Source organism: Mus musculus, chromosome 8 (assembly GCF_000001635.26).
Source record: "Mus musculus strain C57BL/6J chromosome 8, GRCm38.p6 C57BL/6J".
Classification (NCBI taxonomy): Eukaryota; Metazoa; Chordata; class Mammalia; order Rodentia; family Muridae; genus Mus; species Mus musculus.
This window is the reverse complement of record NC_000074.6, coordinates 122,483,298-122,502,747: the sequence shown is the minus strand read 5'-3', so window position 1 is coordinate 122,502,747 and position 19,450 is coordinate 122,483,298. Positions and strand designations below refer to the sequence as shown.

General features: G+C 56.0%; 1 protein-coding gene across 8 annotated transcripts in view; it reads left to right on the top strand.

Annotated features, from left to right (window-relative positions):
• Positions 1-19,450, top strand: part of Piezo1 (piezo-type mechanosensitive ion channel component 1) — a 69,632-nt gene that overhangs the window by 48,582 nt on the left and 1,600 nt on the right. For 2 of the 8 annotated variants that reach the window (NM_001037298.1, XM_006530954.2), the window contains exons 6-46: positions 440-626; positions 769-982; positions 1,071-1,242; positions 1,332-1,418; positions 1,499-1,586; positions 2,444-2,544; positions 2,863-3,120; positions 3,977-4,088; positions 4,177-4,355; positions 4,449-4,597; positions 4,760-4,942; positions 5,184-5,296; positions 5,848-6,008; positions 6,169-6,345; positions 6,889-7,014; positions 7,131-7,331; positions 7,754-7,958; positions 10,037-10,141; positions 10,936-11,089; positions 11,190-11,433; positions 11,533-11,629; positions 11,722-11,893; positions 12,420-12,509; positions 12,585-12,685; positions 13,122-13,193; positions 13,549-13,649; positions 14,194-14,287; positions 14,358-14,414; positions 14,501-14,673; positions 14,804-14,910; positions 15,067-15,273; positions 15,480-15,738; positions 15,805-15,993; positions 16,129-16,441; positions 16,792-16,924; positions 17,011-17,158; positions 17,277-17,491; positions 17,628-17,786; positions 17,872-18,019; positions 19,074-19,262; positions 19,337-19,429. In NM_001037298.1, the coding sequence (NP_001032375.1) occupies positions 440-626; positions 769-982; positions 1,071-1,242; positions 1,332-1,418; positions 1,499-1,586; positions 2,444-2,544; positions 2,863-3,120; positions 3,977-4,088; positions 4,177-4,355; positions 4,449-4,597; positions 4,760-4,942; positions 5,184-5,296; positions 5,848-6,008; positions 6,169-6,345; positions 6,889-7,014; positions 7,131-7,331; positions 7,754-7,958; positions 10,037-10,141; positions 10,936-11,089; positions 11,190-11,433; positions 11,533-11,629; positions 11,722-11,893; positions 12,420-12,509; positions 12,585-12,685; positions 13,122-13,193; positions 13,549-13,649; positions 14,194-14,287; positions 14,358-14,414; positions 14,501-14,673; positions 14,804-14,910; positions 15,067-15,273; positions 15,480-15,738; positions 15,805-15,993; positions 16,129-16,441; positions 16,792-16,924; positions 17,011-17,158; positions 17,277-17,491; positions 17,628-17,786; positions 17,872-18,019; positions 19,074-19,262; positions 19,337-19,429 (6,333 nt within the window). Of the gene's footprint in view, positions 1-436; positions 627-768; positions 983-1,070; positions 1,243-1,331; positions 1,419-1,498; positions 1,587-2,443; positions 2,545-2,862; positions 3,121-3,976; positions 4,089-4,176; positions 4,356-4,448; positions 4,598-4,759; positions 4,943-5,183; positions 5,297-5,847; positions 6,009-6,168; positions 6,346-6,888; positions 7,015-7,130; positions 7,332-7,753; positions 7,959-10,036; positions 10,142-10,935; positions 11,090-11,158; positions 11,434-11,532; positions 11,630-11,721; positions 11,894-12,419; positions 12,510-12,584; positions 12,686-13,121; positions 13,194-13,548; positions 13,650-14,193; positions 14,288-14,357; positions 14,415-14,500; positions 14,674-14,803; positions 14,911-15,066; positions 15,274-15,479; positions 15,739-15,804; positions 15,994-16,128; positions 16,442-16,791; positions 16,925-17,010; positions 17,159-17,276; positions 17,492-17,627; positions 17,787-17,871; positions 18,020-18,379; positions 19,053-19,073; positions 19,263-19,336; positions 19,430-19,450 lie in introns of those variants that run through there. The other 6 variants (NM_001357349.1, XM_006530953.2, XM_006530956.2 and 3 more) reach the window with 5 other exon arrangements.

Genomic DNA, 19,450 nt, shown 5'->3' with positions numbered 1-19,450 from the left:
GACAGTGACAGTGGACTCACATACATAACATAAATAAATAAATCTTTTTAAAAACCCAAAAAATTCTTTCCCTCTATCCCAAAAAGGCCTCTCCCCGGGAACCTAACAAAACTGACACAGGATCTTCAGGGACAGATTTGGGACCTGGGTGGCTATCTTGTCTTTTAGGGCATCCTGTCCAAGATGGTGCAAAATGATATATTCCAGAATAGCTGGGGCATCCTATGCCTGGCCTGGCAGAGTTTTGTGTTTTAGAGTAGCATGGGGCTGTGGGGTTGCCCACTCAGTGAGAAGGGAGAGAAAGGCTGGTTTCAGGCTGTGGGCAACATCAGAGAGGCAGCTGTGGGACAGGCCTCATCTCTTACTTCAGCTAAGCAGATGAGGCTGGAGTGGCCTCGGTGGTGATGACCCTGACGTCACTTCCCCATGACTTCAGCAGGATGATGACGATGACGATGATGACGACGATGAAGACATAGATGCTGCCCCAGCCGTGGGGCTGAAGGGAGCCCCTGCCCTGGCAACCAAACGCAGGCTGTGGCTGGCCTCCCGCTTCCGGGTCACGGCCCACTGGCTGCTGATGACCTCTGGACGGACGCTGGTCATTGTGTTGCTGGCCCTGGCAGGTACCCCGGGGCAGGGGCTGGAGTCTTGACTCTGACTGGCATGGCAGTGGCGGCGGTGGCGGTGGCGGCGGGGTGACTCAGCTTCCCGATGGGTCAGGCCAGGAGTGACGCAGAGTGCCTGTGCCCACCCCATCCCCTGTAGGCATAGCCCACCCTTCGGCCTTCTCCAGCGTCTACCTGGTGGTGTTCCTGGCCATCTGCACCTGGTGGTCCTGTCACTTTCCTCTCAGCCCCCTGGGCTTTAACACCCTCTGTGTCATGGTGAGCTGTTTTGGTGCCGGCCATCTCATTTGCCTATACTGCTATCAGACACCATTTATCCAGGACATGTTACCCCCTGGGAACATCTGGGCCAGGTAAGGCTTCCACACAGCCCCACCCACCTCAGCCATAGCTCTGCTGCTCGCAGACCTGGCAGTCAGTGGCCTGGCCCTCTCTGAACAGGCTATTTGGTCTCAAGAACTTCGTAGACCTCCCTAACTACTCCAGCCCCAACGCCCTGGTACTCAACACTAAGCACGCCTGGCCCATCTATGTGAGTCCCGGAATCCTGCTGCTGCTATATTACACAGCCACCTCTCTCCTGAAGCTCCACAAGAGCTGTCCCTCAGAGCTGGTGAGTCCCTGCTGTCAACTCTGTTGGCGTCTGGCACGCGGGTGAGGTGGATATTCTAGGGACTGCACTCACGGTTGTGGTCTCTTCAGAGGAAGGAGACACCCAGGGAGGATGAGGAGCATGAGCTGGAACTGGACCACCTGGAGCCAGAGCCCCAGGCTAGGGACGCCACCCAGGTGAGCAGGCGGTCAGGGAATTATTGGAAAGTGATGGGGAGCCATCGGCAGCGACTATCTGACCCACACATCCTCTGCAGGGTGAGATGCCCATGACCACGGAACCTGACCTTGACAACTGCACCGTGCATGTACTAACCAGCCAGAGCCCTGTCCGCCAGCGTCCAGGTGAGTTACAGGCTCTGTGGCCATGGGATGCCCTCCTGGGAACGTTATTAGCAGGGGCCCATTCGCTCTGATCACTCTGTGGGCAAGTCTAGACTGCCCCCTGGTGGCCATAGGTCTTATACGCACCCCTTGCCTTATGCTTGAACCTCCTAGGGCCAGTTCTATGGCTGACCCCCCTAGACCCTTTGGGTGGCCCTCCAGGTCTCCTATTTTCTGTTCTCAGATGGGAATTGTCTACCCATGGTTCAAGGCCCCGGGAGCCCCGGGAGCCTCTGTCATTCTGAGAGCGCTGGCCTGGGGGTTTCACTGGTCTGCATTACTGTGGAGACTGCTAGATCTTTTTCTAGGTCCTTATTTCTTTTCCTTGAACTTAAAAGAAAAATCTTTAATTACATTTATTGATTGATTGTGTGCAGGGGTGTCAAGCTATTGTATGTGTGTGGAAGTCAGAGGACAACTTACAGCTATTGGTTCTTTCTTTCTATCATGGGGCTTGAACTCTGCTCCTCAGGCCTGGTGCCAGGCACCTTAGCCTGCTGAGGCATCTCGCAGACCTCCACTTTTGCAACTTGTCATTGTGTGTAAAGTGTGAGAGTCACCGATCTGAAAGGGCCATCTCCTACAAGAGACTCTTCAAAAGGTGAGGCCAGTAGGGTTTGGCCATGACATTCCAGAAGGCTCGGACTCTTCTGATGGCTTTGGCCAGCATCCTCTGTGGCTGCCTGGTGGGCCTGGCCCCCTCACACCTGTAAGGCCCTGACACTACAGACAACCTACTCCATGCTCTAGGGCCATATTGAGAATGGGGAAGGACCCCATGGTTCCTATCTGGTCGCTAATCTCAGTCCCACCCCTAGTTCGCCCCAGGCTGGCTGAGCTGAAAGAGATGTCACCGCTACATGGCCTGGGCCACCTCATCATGGACCAGAGCTATGTGTGTGCCCTGATTGCCATGATGGTAAGGAACAGCCCCTCCCCCAAGCCCCCCCCCTCCCAGGGAGGAGCAGTCCCTCCCCTCCTCCCCACTCCCTGGCCACTGCAGTCTTCTCATAGAATGCAGGGAGGTGGGGTGTAGTTCATCTCAAAACCTGAGGTCCAGTTACCAGTAACAGTGCTGGAACTGCCCATGTAAGTCACCAACATCCCGTAACTGTGCAGTGGGTGTGTGTACATGTTGTGTGTGGGCTACCTCATGGGAGGCCTTACTGTTGGGGGCTGAAGCTCTGGCCGAGTGTCCCATGCAGTCCCTGCTGACCGACCCTGGCTGTGCCTGCAGGTGTGGAGCATCATGTACCACAGCTGGCTGACCTTCGTCCTGCTGCTCTGGGCCTGCCTCATCTGGACGGTGCGTAGCCGCCACCAGCTGGCTATGCTCTGCTCGCCCTGCATCCTGCTGTATGGGCTGACGCTCTGCTGCCTGAGGTACGTGTGGGCCATGGAACTTCCTGAGCTGCCCACCACCCTGGGCCCTGTCAGCCTGCACCAGTTGGGACTGGAACACACACGCTACCCTTGCCTGGACCTCGGTGCCATGGTGAGTATCACTGGCCGTATCTGGGTAGCGGTAGGATTTCTCCCTGGGAACCCAGTGCTCTGCTCGTTGGCCATTGGTTTGGTTGGGTAGAGATTGAAGGAGAGTGTATCTGAAGTCAACAGTGGGTTCCTGCGAGTCCACCCTAGAATATAGGCGTTGTGACCGAGTATGTGGCATGCTGCCGCAATGTCCTTGATGCTGTGAGTGTCTGTGTGTATTCTGACTGCCCGACAGGGCTCCACTGTGTGGCACTGAATGTCTGTGACTCAAATCTGGTCCATTTGACTCTTGGGTCACCCAAGTATCTCTGCATGAGGCAGGTGTGGTGTTGCCTGCCCACTGTAACCTGGTGGATTTTAATACATCTCAAGTGAGACTATATGTGTACTAGTGTATCTATCTGTATGCATCTGTATGCATGTGAGTGTAAACTTGTGTTTACCAAGTCTGGGCAAAGTATGTAAGATCGGGGGCCTGGGGCTGGTGAGATGGCTCAGTGGGTAAGAGCATCCGACTGCTCTTCCAAAGGTCCTGAGTTCAAATCCCAGCAACCACATGGTAGCTCACAACTACCCATAATGAGATCTGATGCCCTCTTCTGGTGTGTCTGAAGACAGCTACAGTGTACTTACATATAGTAAATAAATAAATATCTTAAAATTAAAAAAAAAAGAATTTAAAAAAAAAAAGATTGGGGGCCTGTGTCTCTGAGGCTTTCACGTACGTCCGTGAATCTGTGACCATGTAAACCTACACACGCATGTGAGGTTGAAGCTGAGGTCATGGAAGAGGCTGAGGACTCTCCTCGGCCCTGGCTCATGGGCTGGGCCCTGAGTGACACCCCTGCTCCCCACAGCTCCTCTATCTGCTCACATTCTGGCTCCTTCTGCGTCAGTTCGTGAAGGAGAAGCTGCTGAAGAAGCAAAAGGTGCCTGCGGCGCTTTTGGAGGTCACGGTGGCCGACACTGGTGAGTGGCATGCGGGAGGGTGGAACCTCCACCTGCACTGTCCCCTCTCTGTCTAGGCTGTCACTTCACCTTCTGTCCCACTCTGCAGAGCCCACACAGACCCAGACGCTGCTGCGGAGCCTGGGGGAGCTGGTCACCGGCATCTACGTCAAATACTGGATCTATGTGTGCGCCGGCATGTTCATTGTGGTCAGCTTCGCCGGCCGCCTGGTGGTCTACAAAATCGTCTACATGTTCCTCTTCCTGCTGTGCCTCACCTTGTTCCAGGTGACCTAGGGAATGGGCAGGTAGGGCTCGTGGGTGGGGCTCTGTCCCTCACCTGCCCTGCTCACCAGCCACCCCACCCCCATCCTTCTGCAGGTCTACTACACCCTGTGGAGGAAGCTGCTGCGTGTCTTCTGGTGGCTCGTGGTGGCCTATACAATGCTCGTGCTCATCGCTGTGTACACCTTCCAGTTCCAGGACTTCCCCACCTATTGGCGCAACCTCACGGGCTTCACGGACGAGCAGTGAGTAGGGTACCTTAGGGGCAGTACCGCTGAGCGCTCTTCAGGGGGCGGTAGAGGCACCTTCCTCGTCCCGTCCCATGCTCAGACTCTCCGATCTGGTTCAGGAGGGCTACTGGGGCAGGGCAGAGTAAAGGGCTGATGGTGCTCGCTCTCTTCTGCCAGGTTGGGCGACCTGGGCCTGGAGCAGTTCAGTGTGTCGGAGCTCTTTTCCAGTATCCTCATCCCTGGCTTCTTCCTGCTGGCCTGCATCCTGCAGCTGCACTACTTCCACAGACCGTTCATGCAGCTCACTGACCTGGAGCACGTGCCGCCACCAGGCACCCGCCACCCTCGATGGGCTCACAGGTGTTCTGCCTTCGAGGGCCACGGGTGTTTTTTGGTCTGTGGGAACTGGGGTTGACGCTGGGGGCTGTGTCATAGAGTTAGCCGACCGTCCTGCGCTTGGGCGGGAGCCGTGAGGCAGCCTTAAGCCATGTAGACTTGGCCTAGAGTTTACAGGTGGACTGGTGGAGATGGGGTGGGGGGGCTGTCTCAGGGAAGGGAGAGCCAGGGACAAGGGCAGGAAGTGACACTTGGGCTTTCCCAGGCAGGATGCAGTGAGCGAGGCCCCTCTGCTTGAGCATCAGGAGGAAGAGGAAGTCTTCAGGGAAGATGGGCAGAGCATGGATGGGCCCCACCAGGCCACACAGGTCCCTGAGGGTGAGGCTGGAAGGAGTGGGCAGAACACAGCCCCACAAGGCACACAGGGGGCTAAGAGGCGAATCTGTGCCCAGTTCTGCCACCTCCTGGATGTCGGTTTGAGGAAGGCAGACAGGAGCTCCAACCCTTCCTGTTTCTTCTGGAACTCAGTCCCCTCCTCACCAAGGTCTACCCCCTCCATCCTGAGCTCTGCCCCCTCCATCCTGAGCCCCGCCCCCTCCATCCTGAGCTCTGCCCCCTCCATCCTGAGCTCTGCCCCCTCCATCCTGAGCTCTGCCCACTCCATCCTGAGCTCCGCCCCCTCCATCCTGAGCTCTGCCCCTCTCCATCCTGAGCTCCGGCCCCTCCATACTGAGCTCCGGCCCCTCCACCCTGAACTCCACCCCTCCATCCTGAGCTCCACCCCCTTTTACTGTGTCCTCCCCCCTTTTACTCCCCCCTCCTTCTAAACCCCACTAAGTTTCCCTTTCCTTCCTAAGCCTCACCCCTTATCACTTCTGTCTATCTCTTCGCCAAGGCCTATCCCCCCTCACTGAACCCCACCTCCACAGGTACGGCCAGCAAGTGGGGCCTGGTGGCTGACCGGCTGCTGGACCTAGCGGCCAGCTTCTCGGCTGTCCTCACCCGAATCCAGGTGTTCGTTCGGCGCTTGCTAGAACTTCACGTCTTCAAGCTGGTGGCCCTCTACACTGTCTGGGTGGCCCTGAAAGAAGTGAGTGTCCCAACCTGGGCTGTTTCCTCCTCTGAAGCAGGGTCTCTCCTGCCCTGGCTTTGTTGGCTGCTCTAGAGCCAGGCCTGCTCGGTTACGGCAGTCGTCCTGGAGTCTAGTCCCGATGCTGCCTGGTCTGCCCACTGCCATCTGTGCTCCACAGGTGTCTGTGATGAACCTGCTGCTGGTGGTGCTATGGGCCTTCGCCTTGCCCTATCCGCGCTTCCGGCCCATGGCTTCCTGCCTGTCCACCGTGTGGACCTGTATCATCATTGTATGCAAGATGCTCTATCAGCTCAAGATTGTCAACCCGCATGAGTACTCCAGCAACTGCACTGAGGTACAGGCCTGGAGGCGTCCCTAGGGCCCGGGGACCACCTGAGAAGTTGTCCCAGTGATTCCTCATGGAATGTGGACGGGGACAGTGACTCCTGCAGTAAGAATAGAGGGGCCCTCAGGACAGCTGTGCCTAGATTCACCTGGCTTCATTCTTTCTATTTGGGCCTTGACCTGTCCCCTTCCCCATCAAGGTGGCCCTGTGAACCTCCGGTAGGACAGCTGTTGTCTACCCTGGACCCAACCTGCTGCTTCAGCTGTGAGATGGGCTTAAGATAGCACCTACAGGGGCTAGAGAGATGGCTCAATGGTTAAGAGCAGTGACTGCTCTTCCAGAGGTCCTGAGTTCAATTCCCAGCACCCACATGGTGGCTCACAACTATCTGTAATGGGATCCAATGCCCTCTTTTGGAGTGTCTGAAGATAGTGACAGCGTACTCATATGCATAAAATAAGTAAATCTTTAAAAAAAAAAAAAGATAGCATCTACAATCCCCACTCCATCCAGGTCTGGGACCTGGGGGCTCATGCTCACCCCTCTTTGCAGCCCTTCCCCAACAATACCAACTTGCAGCCTTTGGAGATCAACCAGTCTTTGCTGTACCGTGGCCCTGTTGACCCTGCCAACTGGTTTGGGGTGCGGAAGGGTTACCCCAACTTGGGCTATATCCAGGTGAGTGGGGACTGACAGCCAGGGTAGATGGTCTTTGACGGCCCCAGATGGTCCCCACTGACCTCTGACCCCCACTGACCCCTGACCCCCACTGACCCCTGACCCCACCTTCACAGAACCACCTGCAGATCCTTCTGTTGCTGGTGTTTGAGGCCGTGGTGTACCGGCGCCAAGAGCACTACCGCCGGCAGCACCAGCAGGCCCCTCTGCCCGCCCAGGCTGTGTGCGCAGATGGCACCCGCCAGAGGTTGGACCAGGACCTACTTAGCTGCCTCAAGTATTTCATCAACTTCTTCTTCTACAAATTCGGGCTGGAGGTGAGGCTGGGCATCCTTTTGGCAGGAATGATAGCAGGAGATCCCCCTGAGCATCTCTAGTGATGCCTGAGTTCTGTAGGCACAGCCTAGCCCAGGGCTAGCACAGAGGCTTGCCACAAGCCCAGGAAGGCCAAGGAGATTGGACTGAGTCTCCCTGGCAGGGCTAGACCAAGGCTGCACTGTCTGAAGCTAAAGTCTTCCCCAGGCGTGGGGCTACTCATCCCGGGGCCTTGGCTTCCTCTAAGTATGATGAGATGTGTCTAGCCTCTGCTGTCCTAGGACGGTGGTCTGAGAGACTGCTCCCCTCGTCCCCAGTAAAGATGAGTCACTCTAGACCTCAGGGCAGGCAGGGCTGCTCTGAGTCTGTGGACTTGGAGTAGCTCCCTTCTTACTATTATATCCACCCCTTGATTCCCCTCCAGATCTGCTTCTTGATGGCCGTGAATGTGATTGGGCAGCGTATGAACTTCATGGTGATCTTACACGGTTGCTGGTTGGTGGCCATCCTTACACGCCGGCGCCGTGAGGCCATCGCCCGCCTCTGGCCTAACTACTGTCTGTTCCTCACGCTGTTCCTGCTGTACCAGTACCTGCTGTGTTTGGGCATGCCCCCTGCACTGTGCATTGGTAAGCCACAGGCTGAGGGGCTTGGTATGTGTGGTCACGTGGAAACTCCTGGGCCGTTTCCTGTTCACCTTCCTGACTTACACAGCTCCACACCTACATTCCTGCCAAGGGAACCCGTTAGATCCTCTGTAGCCTGTACATTCTCTCTGGACCATTTGAGCCATAGCTGTGCTATTTCACAAGGTTGGCTTCCTGAGGGCAGAATGGCGCTATGTCCGTAGAGCTGTGGATGCCTTCAGGGCTGCAGCCTCTCCTGACAGCCTATAGCAGCAGTGTCCTTGTCGGGCGTGTTGTCTGTAGTAAAACAGCACCAGCTCTTCTTTGTAGCTGTCCTCAGCTTGGCCGTTCTCCTGTGTCCTCTTCTCTCTTTCATCTAGCTTCTCCTAGCCTAGGACATTTCTGGATAGCCAGGTTGGTGGCTTTGCCACATGCCTCAAAGTTTGGATGTGCCTGGTTAAGCGTGAAGAACTTTATGGGCACAGAGCTCATGGTGGTCCACGTGGTGGTGCCACGGACCTGGTGTAGCCCATGACTGCCCATTTGACCTGTTCAAGCAACCTTGCCTGCCCACATTGGGGTGCTACAGACACGGGGTTAACACAGGGTGGCTGTCCACTGCTCCAGTGGCAGCTTTTCTTTCTGTTCTCATGCGTCTTCGGTCTTCCACTAGCTTCTTGGTGGGGGAGGGGGAGCTTGCATATTTCAGCTATGTATTTAAAGTTCTTTTTTTTTTAATCATCCTAAGGGTGAGGTGGAGCCCATGGTTTACACGTTAGGCAAGTGCTCAGTTCCTGAGCTACACCCCAGTCCCCTTCTCTTTGTTTTAAACAGAGCAGAAAGTGTTCCAGGTCCCCAGATTGTCCCAGTCTGTGACGTTCAGTAGACACCCCTGGCTCAGCCACCTCTCTCTCCCTGCTGGTGATTGCTGGGGTCCTTGCTGAATAAACAGCCTCTCCTTCCTGTGAGGTTGCCTGGGATATCCCTCCATAACTGGGTTGTGTACCTGGGACAGTTCCACACATTCATTTCACACATGTTCTTAGAGGGCCCTGGTTCTTGACAAGCATGCCCGACCCTGCACGTCCCTCCGTGCAGATCTTTGAAGTCAGCCCTGCGCCTCGCCCCCTCCGCTCGGACATCAGTCCATAGTCCGTCCAGTTCAGTAACATCACAGAGTGGGATGATACAGTGGGCCTCTGTTGCTTTAGCTTCTTTCTCTTAGCGGGTGCAGGAGAAACCCTTCAACTGTGCTTTCAGTACTAAGTGATGGCAGGGCCCTCCAGGTCGTCCTGTTCACTTAGGAGCCTCGCAGGTGTGGTTGCCGAGGCAACCACATCCAGGCTGTATAGTAGTTGAAGGGTATCTGAGTTAGTTCTCATTTTATGTTTTACTTATTTATTTTTAAGATTTATTTATTTTATGTATATGAGCACACTGTAGCTGTACAGATGGTTGTGAGCTTTCATGTGGTTGTTGGGAACTGAATTTAGGACCTCTGCTTGCTCTGGTCAACACCGCTCACTTGATCCCTGCTCGCTCCGGCCCAGAGATTTATTTACTATTATAAATAAGTACACTTTAGCTGTCTTCAGATGCACCAGAAGAGGACGTCAGATCTCATTGCGGGTGGTTGTGAGACGCCGTGTGGCTGCTGAGATTTGAACTCAGGGCCTTCGGAAGAGCAGTCAGTGCTCTTACCTGCTGAGCCATCTCGCCAGCTCTCGTTTTGTGTTTTATTATTTTATGTTTCATGCTGTTAAATTGTATGAACCATAATTCATCCCAAACACTCCCTCCTTGGGAGGTACCTGCCCTGTCTCAGGTGAGGCTCATCCGTGGGTTCCAACCTTATCTCCCCATCCCCCCATCCCTCCAAGCCTGGTGTAGTTCTACTTAGAGATCATGGCCTGTAGGGATCTCTGAATCTGTGGGTCAGTGTCCCTGAGACGGAGAGAGTGATGTGAGAACAGGTTCTGACCACACAGGAACATGTGACACTGTCCCCAGCCTCCAGGGCTCCTGGCAGCAGAGGGGATAAGGACAGCATTTGCCCTTTCTGATGTGCCCCCTGTCCACAGACTATCCATGGCGCTGGAGCAAGGCCATCCCCATGAATTCCGCCCTCATCAAGTGGCTGTACCTACCTGACTTCTTCAGAGCCCCCAACTCCACCAACCTTATCAGTAAGTGCAACCGTATCCTTACCCCAGGGCACCTGCCGCAGGACAGCGTAAGGACTCAGGGGCGGGGCCGGGAGGGTTGCTTGTTGGATACACAGGGACCTTTGTTTAGAACTGGAACCAGCAAGAGGACAGGTTGTCCAGGTGTTGACAGTCGAGTGGCACTTCATCCCAAAAAAGAGCCATGCCACCCTGCAACCTCACCCAGATGAGTCTGACCCTCATTCACACAAAAACGTGTCCCAGAGTGTGTACGCACACAGTGATATGGACCTGTGTGTTCATGGGTGTGCAAGGCAATGATCTCACGGGTGCAGGGAGAGCCATAGCAGCCCACATTCTCTGACACATGTGCGTGTGTATGGCACACATACAGACCGGGGTGTCCTCAGTAGGATGCCTTCCTGTTTCCAGCTTTTTTTTTTTTTAGATGTATGTATGTATGTATTTATTTATTATATGTGTGTACACTGTAGCTGTCTTCAGACACTCCAGAAGAGGGCATCAGATTTTTGTTACGGATGGTTGTGAGCCACCATGTGGTTGCTGGGATTTGAACTCAGGACCTTTGGAAGAGCAGTCGGCGGCACTCTTAACCGCTGAGCCATTTCACCAGCCCGTTTCCAGCTTTTATGTAGACACTTTTTTTTTTTTTTTTTTTTTTTTTTTTGTGAAATGGGAGGAGGCCCTCGGTCCCAGGCAGTACAGTCCTCCTCCCCTTCCTCCTCCCTATCCCCCTTCCTCTCCCACTCCTCCTGCAAGCTTCATGCCCCTGCGACACCTCTCCTGTCCTGCAGGTGACTTCCTCCTGCTGCTTTGCGCCTCCCAGCAGTGGCAGGTCTTCTCAGCGGAGCGAACGGAGGAGTGGCAACGCATGGCGGGCATCAACACTGACCACCTGGAGCCCCTGCGTGGGGAGCCCAACCCTATACCCAACTTCATCCACTGCAGGTAGGTCCTACCCATGACCACTCTGAAGCACTCGCTAAAGGGCTGTCTGGGGTAACCCAGTAACCTCAGTGACGTCTCCCCCACACCTCCCCCCCTCCAGGTCCTATCTGGATATGCTGAAGGTGGCCGTCTTCCGCTACCTGTTCTGGCTGGTGCTCGTTGTGGTGTTTGTTGCGGGGGCCACCCGCATAAGCATCTTCGGGCTGGGGTACCTGCTAGCCTGCTTCTACCTGCTGCTGTTTGGCACTACCCTGCTGCAGAAGGACACGCGAGCCCAGCTCGTGCTGTGGGACTGCCTCATCCTCTATAATGTCACTGTCATCATCTCTAAGAATATGCTGTCGGTGAGCAGACCACTCACACGGCCCCGCCCCTGCCCACATGGCCCCGCCCCTGCCCGCCCCAAGGGCCCTGAGTTAACCTGCCCCCACTACCGCCCCCAGCTCCTGTCCTGTGTCTTCGTGGAGCAAATGCAGAGCAACTTCTGCTGGGTCATCCAGCTCTTCAGCCTCGTGTGCACAGTCAAAGGCTACTATGATCGTGAGTGGGCAAGGGATGTGCGTGGGGGCGGACACAAGGAGACCCACTGCTTCTGGTGCCGACCCCTAGCCCTGCTGGTCTCTGCCCCACAGCCAAAGAGATGATGACCAGGGACCGGGACTGCCTGCTGCCTGTGGAGGAGGCCGGGATCATCTGGGACAGTATCTGCTTCTTCTTCCTGCTCTTGCAACGGCGCATCTTTCTCAGCCACTACTTCCTGCATGTCAGCGCTGACCTGAAAGCCACAGCCCTGCAGGCATCCAGGTCCGCACAGCTGCTTCTCCCAGGGGTGGAGAAGACACCCCTCCCCCCATCCTCAGCAGGGGTTTCTTCTACAATAGCAGCTCCACTTGATCCTGTCACCTGAAGGGAGACCAAAGAACCCCCAGTGCCTTGGTATCATTAGGGCGGCCCTTGCTGCCCACGGCTGGACACTAAAAGGCAGTGTGGCCCCCAGTGGCCTGAGTGTCCCCCAGCTGGAGGGCTGTGACATGATATTATGCTTCCAGCAGAGGTCTCTGCCCCTGGAGCTAAACTTAGGGTCAGCTGCCTCACCTACCTACCTCAGAGTTGCCACCCTATGTCCTTTTCTGTGATGGTTTTCTGCCCCAGAGAAAGAGGTGACAGTTCCTCTCTCATGGCTGCAGGTGGCAGGTGTCTTCCAGCACATGGCTCAGTGTAAGGAGGACCAGGCAGGCTCCCCAGGCACTGGGGATGAGCCCAGCTCATCCCTGAGGTAGAGAAAGCGCATGCGTCTGAGATAAGTGCTAAGGTCTTGCTCTTCCTGCAGGGGCTTTGCCCTCTACAATGCAGCCAACCTGAAGAGCATCAACTTCCATCGCCAGATTGAGGAGAAGTCCCTGGCCCAGCTGAAAAGACAGTAGGTGTTATCTGGGCTAGGGACCCTTTGACCCTTCTGGCCAGCCTGGCACTCAGAGCTCCTCCCTACTTGCAGGATGAAGCGCATCCGTGCCAAACAGGAGAAGTACAGGCAGAGCCAGGCAAGTCGTGGCCAACTCCAGTCCAAAGACCCTCAGGATCCCAGCCAGGAGCCAGGTAAGCGTGGATAGAACTAATCACCTCAGAGGATGCCCCTGACATACACATGCACACGCGCGCACACACACACTCTGCATCCAGGCATGTGTGCTGCTGAAGTCTCCCTGTACCTGTACAAGTGGTGTGTCACAGGGTCCTACTCCCTTGTCCTGTGCTACATGTAAGTGATGTGCCACAGAACCCTGTCCCAAGCCCCGTGCCATGTGGTGTGTTCCCCTTTGTCCCTGCAGGCCATATGGCCACCTGGGACTGTCTACCTGCACTTGTGGCCCCTCTCCATCCTCCAGGGCTCTGAGACATGTGGCACCACATGGAACCTTGCCACTGGGGGAGTCCTGTGTCTGTTTCTGTCCCTGTCACTTGCCCTTGTACCCAAGACAGGCTGCCCTCACAGCCTCCCCTGCTTGTTCACGCTTGCCTTGCCCCTCCACAGGGCCTGACAGCCCAGGGGGCTCCTCCCCGCCACGGAGACAGTGGTGGCGCCCCTGGCTGGACCACGCCACAGGTACCCTGCCTTGACCCCTCTGTGCTCCTGCTGTTAACCCTCCTGCCTACTAGCTCCTCTTTGTCCTGTCTGGTTGTGTGCATGGACCTAACCTGTGCATGGTTCTCTGTTCTGTGCATGGACCGCCTTCCCCATCCTGCTGAAACCTGCATGGGATGGTCCTAGTGGGAAGGGTGGCACTCAAGTAGGAGCATGTGGGAGGAAGATGCTGAGAGGGAACATCAGTCATTCTTAACAATGGGCTTGCTACCACCCAACTCAAAACTGAACACAGGAATTCCAGAACTTCTCAGGGTCCTGCCATGGAGATAGGCTCTCACACACACATACTCTTTCCTACCCTTGCTGACTATAGTCATCCACTCTGGCGACTACTTCCTGTTTGAGTCAGATAGCGAGGAGGAAGAGGAGGCCCTACCTGAGGACCCCAGGCCTGCAGCTCAGAGTGCCTTCCAGGTGAGGTGGAGCCATGCCTTCCTGCTCTGTCTGTAGAGTTTCTGATCAGGGCAGTGTGCAGGAACAGATATCTGAGGGCTGTGGAATCCAGTTCCTACATATTAGGAGGTCCCCCTAGCCCTTCAGACCTGCCCAGGCAGCTAGGGATACGGGCTGTGATGTGAAGGTCACAGGTCACCAATTGCTCCTTTGTTCACACACCCACCCTCCTTACCCAATGAGCTCTATGACTGCCACCTGCTCTAAGAGAAAGGCCATGTGTGCCTACTGAAAAATGGTGTCATGGGATCAGGAGAAGCCCTTGTCCATCTTTGAGGCCCTGGCACTGGTCAAGCTGGGCAGCTGCACGTCTGTCTCTGGAGACCATTTCCAGAGAGAGCTTGGGGCACTGAAGACCCGCAGCTGGAGAGAGAGCAGGTGGCTGGCCATAGCTGGTATATGGCTGGCTCGGCGTCATATTCCTTGGGAGGGGACCATGATGCCAGAGTGAATGGGTATCTCAGCTAGAGATGCCAGGCTCCTAACTAACAAATCTGGCTGGCAGATGGCATACCAGGCATGGGTAACCAATGCCCAGACAGTGCTGAGGCAGCGTCGGGAGCGGGCACGGCAGGAGCGGGCAGAGCAGCTGGCTTCTGGTGAGTTGTATTTGGGGGCTTCAGCAGGAGAGCTGTAGGGCTACCTGATACTGACTGTGTCTGTGACCAGGAGGTGACTTGAACCCAGATGTGGAACCAGTAGATGTCCCAGAAGATGAGATGGCAGGTATGTGCGCTTGCTGGGAAGGGGGCAGAGGGCTGAGGGCTCTTATGGCTAGCCGACCCTCCAGCACCGTCCTGCCCTCTCTATAGGCCGTAGCCACATGATGCAGCGTGTGCTAAGCACCATGCAGTTCCTGTGGGTGCTGGGCCAGGCCACGGTAGACGGGCTGACGCGCTGGCTGCGTGCATTCACGAAGCACCACCGCACCATGAGCGATGTGCTGTGCGCAGAGCGCTACCTGCTCACCCAGGAGCTTCTTCGGGTGAGCACCCCTCGAGCCAAGCCCCTCCTATACTTCATCAAGGCCACATCCCCACTGCTGCCTGCTGAGCCCATGTGGAGCAGAGCCAGTCCAATCCCAGGGGCTGAGGGCTTCTCCATCCTCCCTGCAGGTTGGAGAGGTACGCCGAGGTGTGCTGGACCAGCTTTATGTGGGTGAAGATGAGGCCACATTGTCAGGTCCCATGGAGACCCGGGATGGACCCAGCACAGCCTCAAGGTCGGTGTGGGGCCCAAGGGGGCTCGGGTGAGTCGGGGGCCCCCATTTCTGTGTGTCCTCTGGAGGAGCCATTGGGGTACAGTACTGATCTCAGTTGCCCCTTGTCTTCCCGGCACCAGTCCTCCACCCTTCCCTCTGTAACCTTTTCTCTCACAGTGGGCTGGGAGCCGAAGAGCCTTTGAGTAGCATGACAGACGACACCAGCAGCCCCCTGAGCACAGGCTATAACACCCGCAGTGGCAGTGAGGAGATTGTCACCGACGCTGGGGACCTCCAGGCTGGGACCTCCCTGCACGGCTCCCAAGAGCTTTTAGCCAATGCTCGTACCCGGATGCGCACGGCCAGCGAGCTGCTACTGGATAGGTGAGATGGGACTAGGCTGTGTGCAGGTTTTCAAGGGAATTCTCCTGAGCAGGAAGCCCAGGGACAGAAGCTGGGTAAGGGAGGCAGGAACTGGCTAGGCCCAGGCCTGGGATCAGAGTCTGTCTATTGCCATGGTTGTGGGCAAGGCTCTGCACCCCAGGGGTGCTCTTGGCTCTTGCCCCCAAATTCCTGTGGTCCTGCGGCAGGCGCCTGCATATCCCTGAGCTGGAGGAGGCCGAGCGGTTTGAGGCACAGCAGGGCCGGACTCTGCGGCTGCTCAGGGCTGGGTACCAGTGCGTGGCGGCACACTCGGAGCTGCTCTGTTACTTCATCATCATCCTTAACCACATGGTGACAGCCTCGGCTGCCTCCCTGGTGCTGCCCGTGCTTGTGTTCCTGTGGGCCATGCTGACCATCCCGAGGCCTAGCAAGCGCTTTTGGATGACAGCTATCGTCTTCACTGAGGTGGGTAGCAGCTTGTAGGGTAGGGGCTGGGCCACATGGCCCATGGCTGAGTGCCCTGTCCTGCAGGTCATGGTGGTCACCAAATACCTGTTCCAGTTCGGCTTCTTCCCCTGGAACAGCTACGTTGTGCTGCGGCGCTATGAGAACAAGCCCTACTTCCCTCCGCGAATCCTGGGCCTTGAGAAAACGGACAGCTACATCAAGTATGACCTGGTGCAGCTCATGGCCCTCTTCTTCCACCGCTCGCAGCTACTGGTGAGCCTGCCAGCCAGTGCAGGGGTGGCAGGGCTGGCTTGGCAACTCCGGGCATTCCTGAGCCCAATCGCCTGCCTCTGGTCTAAGCATGACCTGACCTGGGTCAGGCTCCTCACCAACCCGTATCCTCCATAGTGTTATGGCCTCTGGGACCATGAGGAGGATCGCTATCCCAAGGACCATTGCAGGAGTAGTGTGAAGGACCGGGAGGCCAAGGAAGAGCCAGAAGCTAAGCTGGAATCGCAGTCTGAGACAGGCACTGGGCATCCCAAGGAGCCAGTGTTGGCCGGTACTCCCAGGGACCACATCCAAGGGAAAGGAAGTATTAGATCCAAGGATGTTATCCAAGATCCCCCAGAGGACCTTAAGCCCCGGCACACGAGGCACATCAGCATACGCTTCAGGAGGCGCAAGGAGACTCCAGGACCCAAAGGAACAGCAGTCATGGGTGAGAGCCCAGACTAGACCCCTGCCATGTTCCTGGGAGGGAAGGAGACACAGATGACCCCTCAGTTGGAGATGGCCAGCCTAGTACAGGGATAACGCACTTGGGAGCACACCATTGCTCAGTGCTCTTCCTGTATCCATCCTTGGAGCTGTCCCTATGCCTGGGATGAGTATCTATGGGCTGAAGTCTTGGGGCCACCCCGAGAGAGGATACAGTAGCAGTTGCTCCTCAATAGTGTCTGCCGGGAGTTTCCTGTGCTGTCCATGAAGTGGGGTGAGGTCAGCCTATCAGGGTGGACACCCAGTCCCTGATAGGCTCACTGGTACTTCCCTGGACATACATACCCACAGAGACTGAGCACGAGGAGGGAGAAGGAAAAGAAACTACAGAGAGAAAGAGGCCGCGTCACACTCAAGAAAAATCGAAGTTTCGGGAGAGAATGAAGGCAGCTGGGCGCCGGCTGCAGAGCTTCTGTGTGTCACTGTGAGTGGCCTGGCTAGGAATGGGAGGGGTGTTAGGGCAAGAAGATAGTCCCTGGCTCTATAACCTCTGAGGCTGTCCATCCACAGGGCCCAGAGCTTCTACCAACCCTTGCAGCGTTTCTTCCATGACATTCTGCACACAAAGTACCGGGCGGCCACCGACGTCTACGCCCTCATGTTCCTGGCCGATATTGTCGACATCATCATCATCATCTTTGGTTTTTGGGCTTTTGGGGTAAGTTGACCTGAGGCCCCAGCACAGATGGCTGGCCTCTAAGTCTTTGGAGTGCCTGGGCTTAGGACCCTGTGTTGTACTGCCGCTCCATCTCCCCAACTTGTACCCTCTGCTACAGAAGCACTCTGCAGCCACAGACATTGCATCCTCGCTGTCAGATGACCAGGTGCCACAGGCCTTCCTGTTCATGCTGCTGGTCCAGTTTGGCACCATGGTCATCGACCGTGCCCTCTACCTGCGCAAGACTGTCCTGGGAAAGCTGGCCTTTCAGGTGGTCCTGGTGGTGGCGATTCACATCTGGATGTTCTTTATCTTACCGGCTGTCACTGAGAGGTGGGTGGTGTGAGGCTCTGCACGTTGGGGCCTCAGTCTGTCCTGAGGTACTGTACTCTCTGGGTGTGGCACAGCTCCGGTTGGCCTCCTGAACCGTTTGTCATGTCTCCCTGACACCCTGTCCTGTCCCATTCAGGATGTTCAGCCAGAATGCGGTGGCACAGCTGTGGTACTTCGTCAAGTGCATTTACTTTGCCCTGTCCGCCTACCAGATCCGCTGTGGCTACCCCACCCGTATCTTGGGCAACTTCCTCACCAAGAAATACAACCATCTAAACCTCTTCCTTTTCCAGGGGTGAGTGTGGTCTGCCTAGGGATCGTCAGGAGCAGTCAGAAGCCATTGCAGGCTGGCCCTGCTGATGCAACCCTGGCCTTGGCAGGTTCCGTCTAGTGCCGTTCCTGGTGGAGCTGCGGGCCGTCATGGACTGGGTGTGGACCGACACCACGCTGTCCCTGTCCAACTGGATGTGTGTGGAAGACATCTATGCCAACATCTTTATCATCAAGTGCAGCCGAGAGACAGAGAAGGTGCCAGGGCAGAGAGGACGGATGGGTACTTGTTGGGAATTCACAATCTGCATGCACAGCAGCTCAAAGAAGGGAGCTTTCTAGAACTCTTGTGGACAGCGGACTTGCCTTGTGCGCCACTGGGTTTGTGTGGTAGGGACTATTAGCTGTTTGTTACCAGAATTGTTTCGTGGTTTAGCATACTCACAGACAGGTGTTCATCACTGCAGCCAGCTTTAGGCCATCACCTAATGTCCTAATGCCCACAGAGGACATTTAGGACATGTCCTCTTTATTGCTCCCCATCTCCTCTCCACCCTTGGTGATCTGTAGTCTCCTTGACGTGAGTTTGCCTGTTTACACAGAACCATTTCATACCAGGCTTCCTCGCCTCAGCGGTGATCCTCCACCTAGCAATGCTCCCAAGATCCTTCCTTGTAGCAGGTCAATACTCCTGCTTAGAGCCACATAAGCGATCCTGTGCAGTGCAGGACCCCTGACGCGTCTGCCTTTTCCATGGACGGACTGCTGCTTTCACTGTTCCCCTACACATGGCGCATGTGAGGTCACTGTCCATTGAGAAAGGATGCTCAGATCACACCCTGCGTGTACTCAGGTCAACTGTTCTATTTGTGTGTGTGTCTGTGCATGAGTGCAGGTGCCCACGGAAGCCAGAAGAGGGCACCAGATGCCCTGGGGCTGAAGGTACAGGCAGTTGTGATCCATCTAACATGACTTCTGCAAACTGAACTCTGGTCCCTAGCAGAGCAGTGTGCTCTCTCCATCACTCCTGAAACATCAGTTTTTAAAATAGTCTTCCTCTCCTGCTCAGGTCTGGTGTTCCACAAGTGTCCTTGGCCATGTCTAAGATTGTCACACCAAGCTCTCTGCTCCAATGACCCTGCCTGCAGCTGTGTAGAAAGGCTGCCTTCTCTGAGAGCGTGGCATGTAGCTGATTCCCCAGCTGCCCCCACTGATGGTTATCTCTGGAGCTCAGGCCTATGCAGTGACACCAGGTCGAGGCTTAGAGCCTGTGGCTACGGGGTTGGGAGGGTAACCAGTGTCTCCCTTCCAGAAATACCCCCAGCCCAAGGGGCAGAAGAAGAAGAAAATTGTCAAGTATGGTATGGGAGGCCTCATTATCCTCTTCCTCATCGCCATCATCTGGTTCCCTCTGCTCTTCATGTCACTGATCCGCTCTGTGGTCGGGGTCGTCAACCAGCCCATTGATGTCACCGTCACCCTCAAGCTAGGCGGCTATGAGGTGAGTAGCCAGCCAGCAACCCACCCGTCCCCTGAGCCTGAGGGGCTCCATGCTGAGCGTGCTTCCATCCCCAGCCACTGTTCACCATGAGCGCCCAGCAGCCATCCATTGTGCCATTCACACCCCAGGCCTACGAGGAGCTGTCCCAGCAGTTTGACCCCTATCCAGTAAGTGACCTGCACTGGACC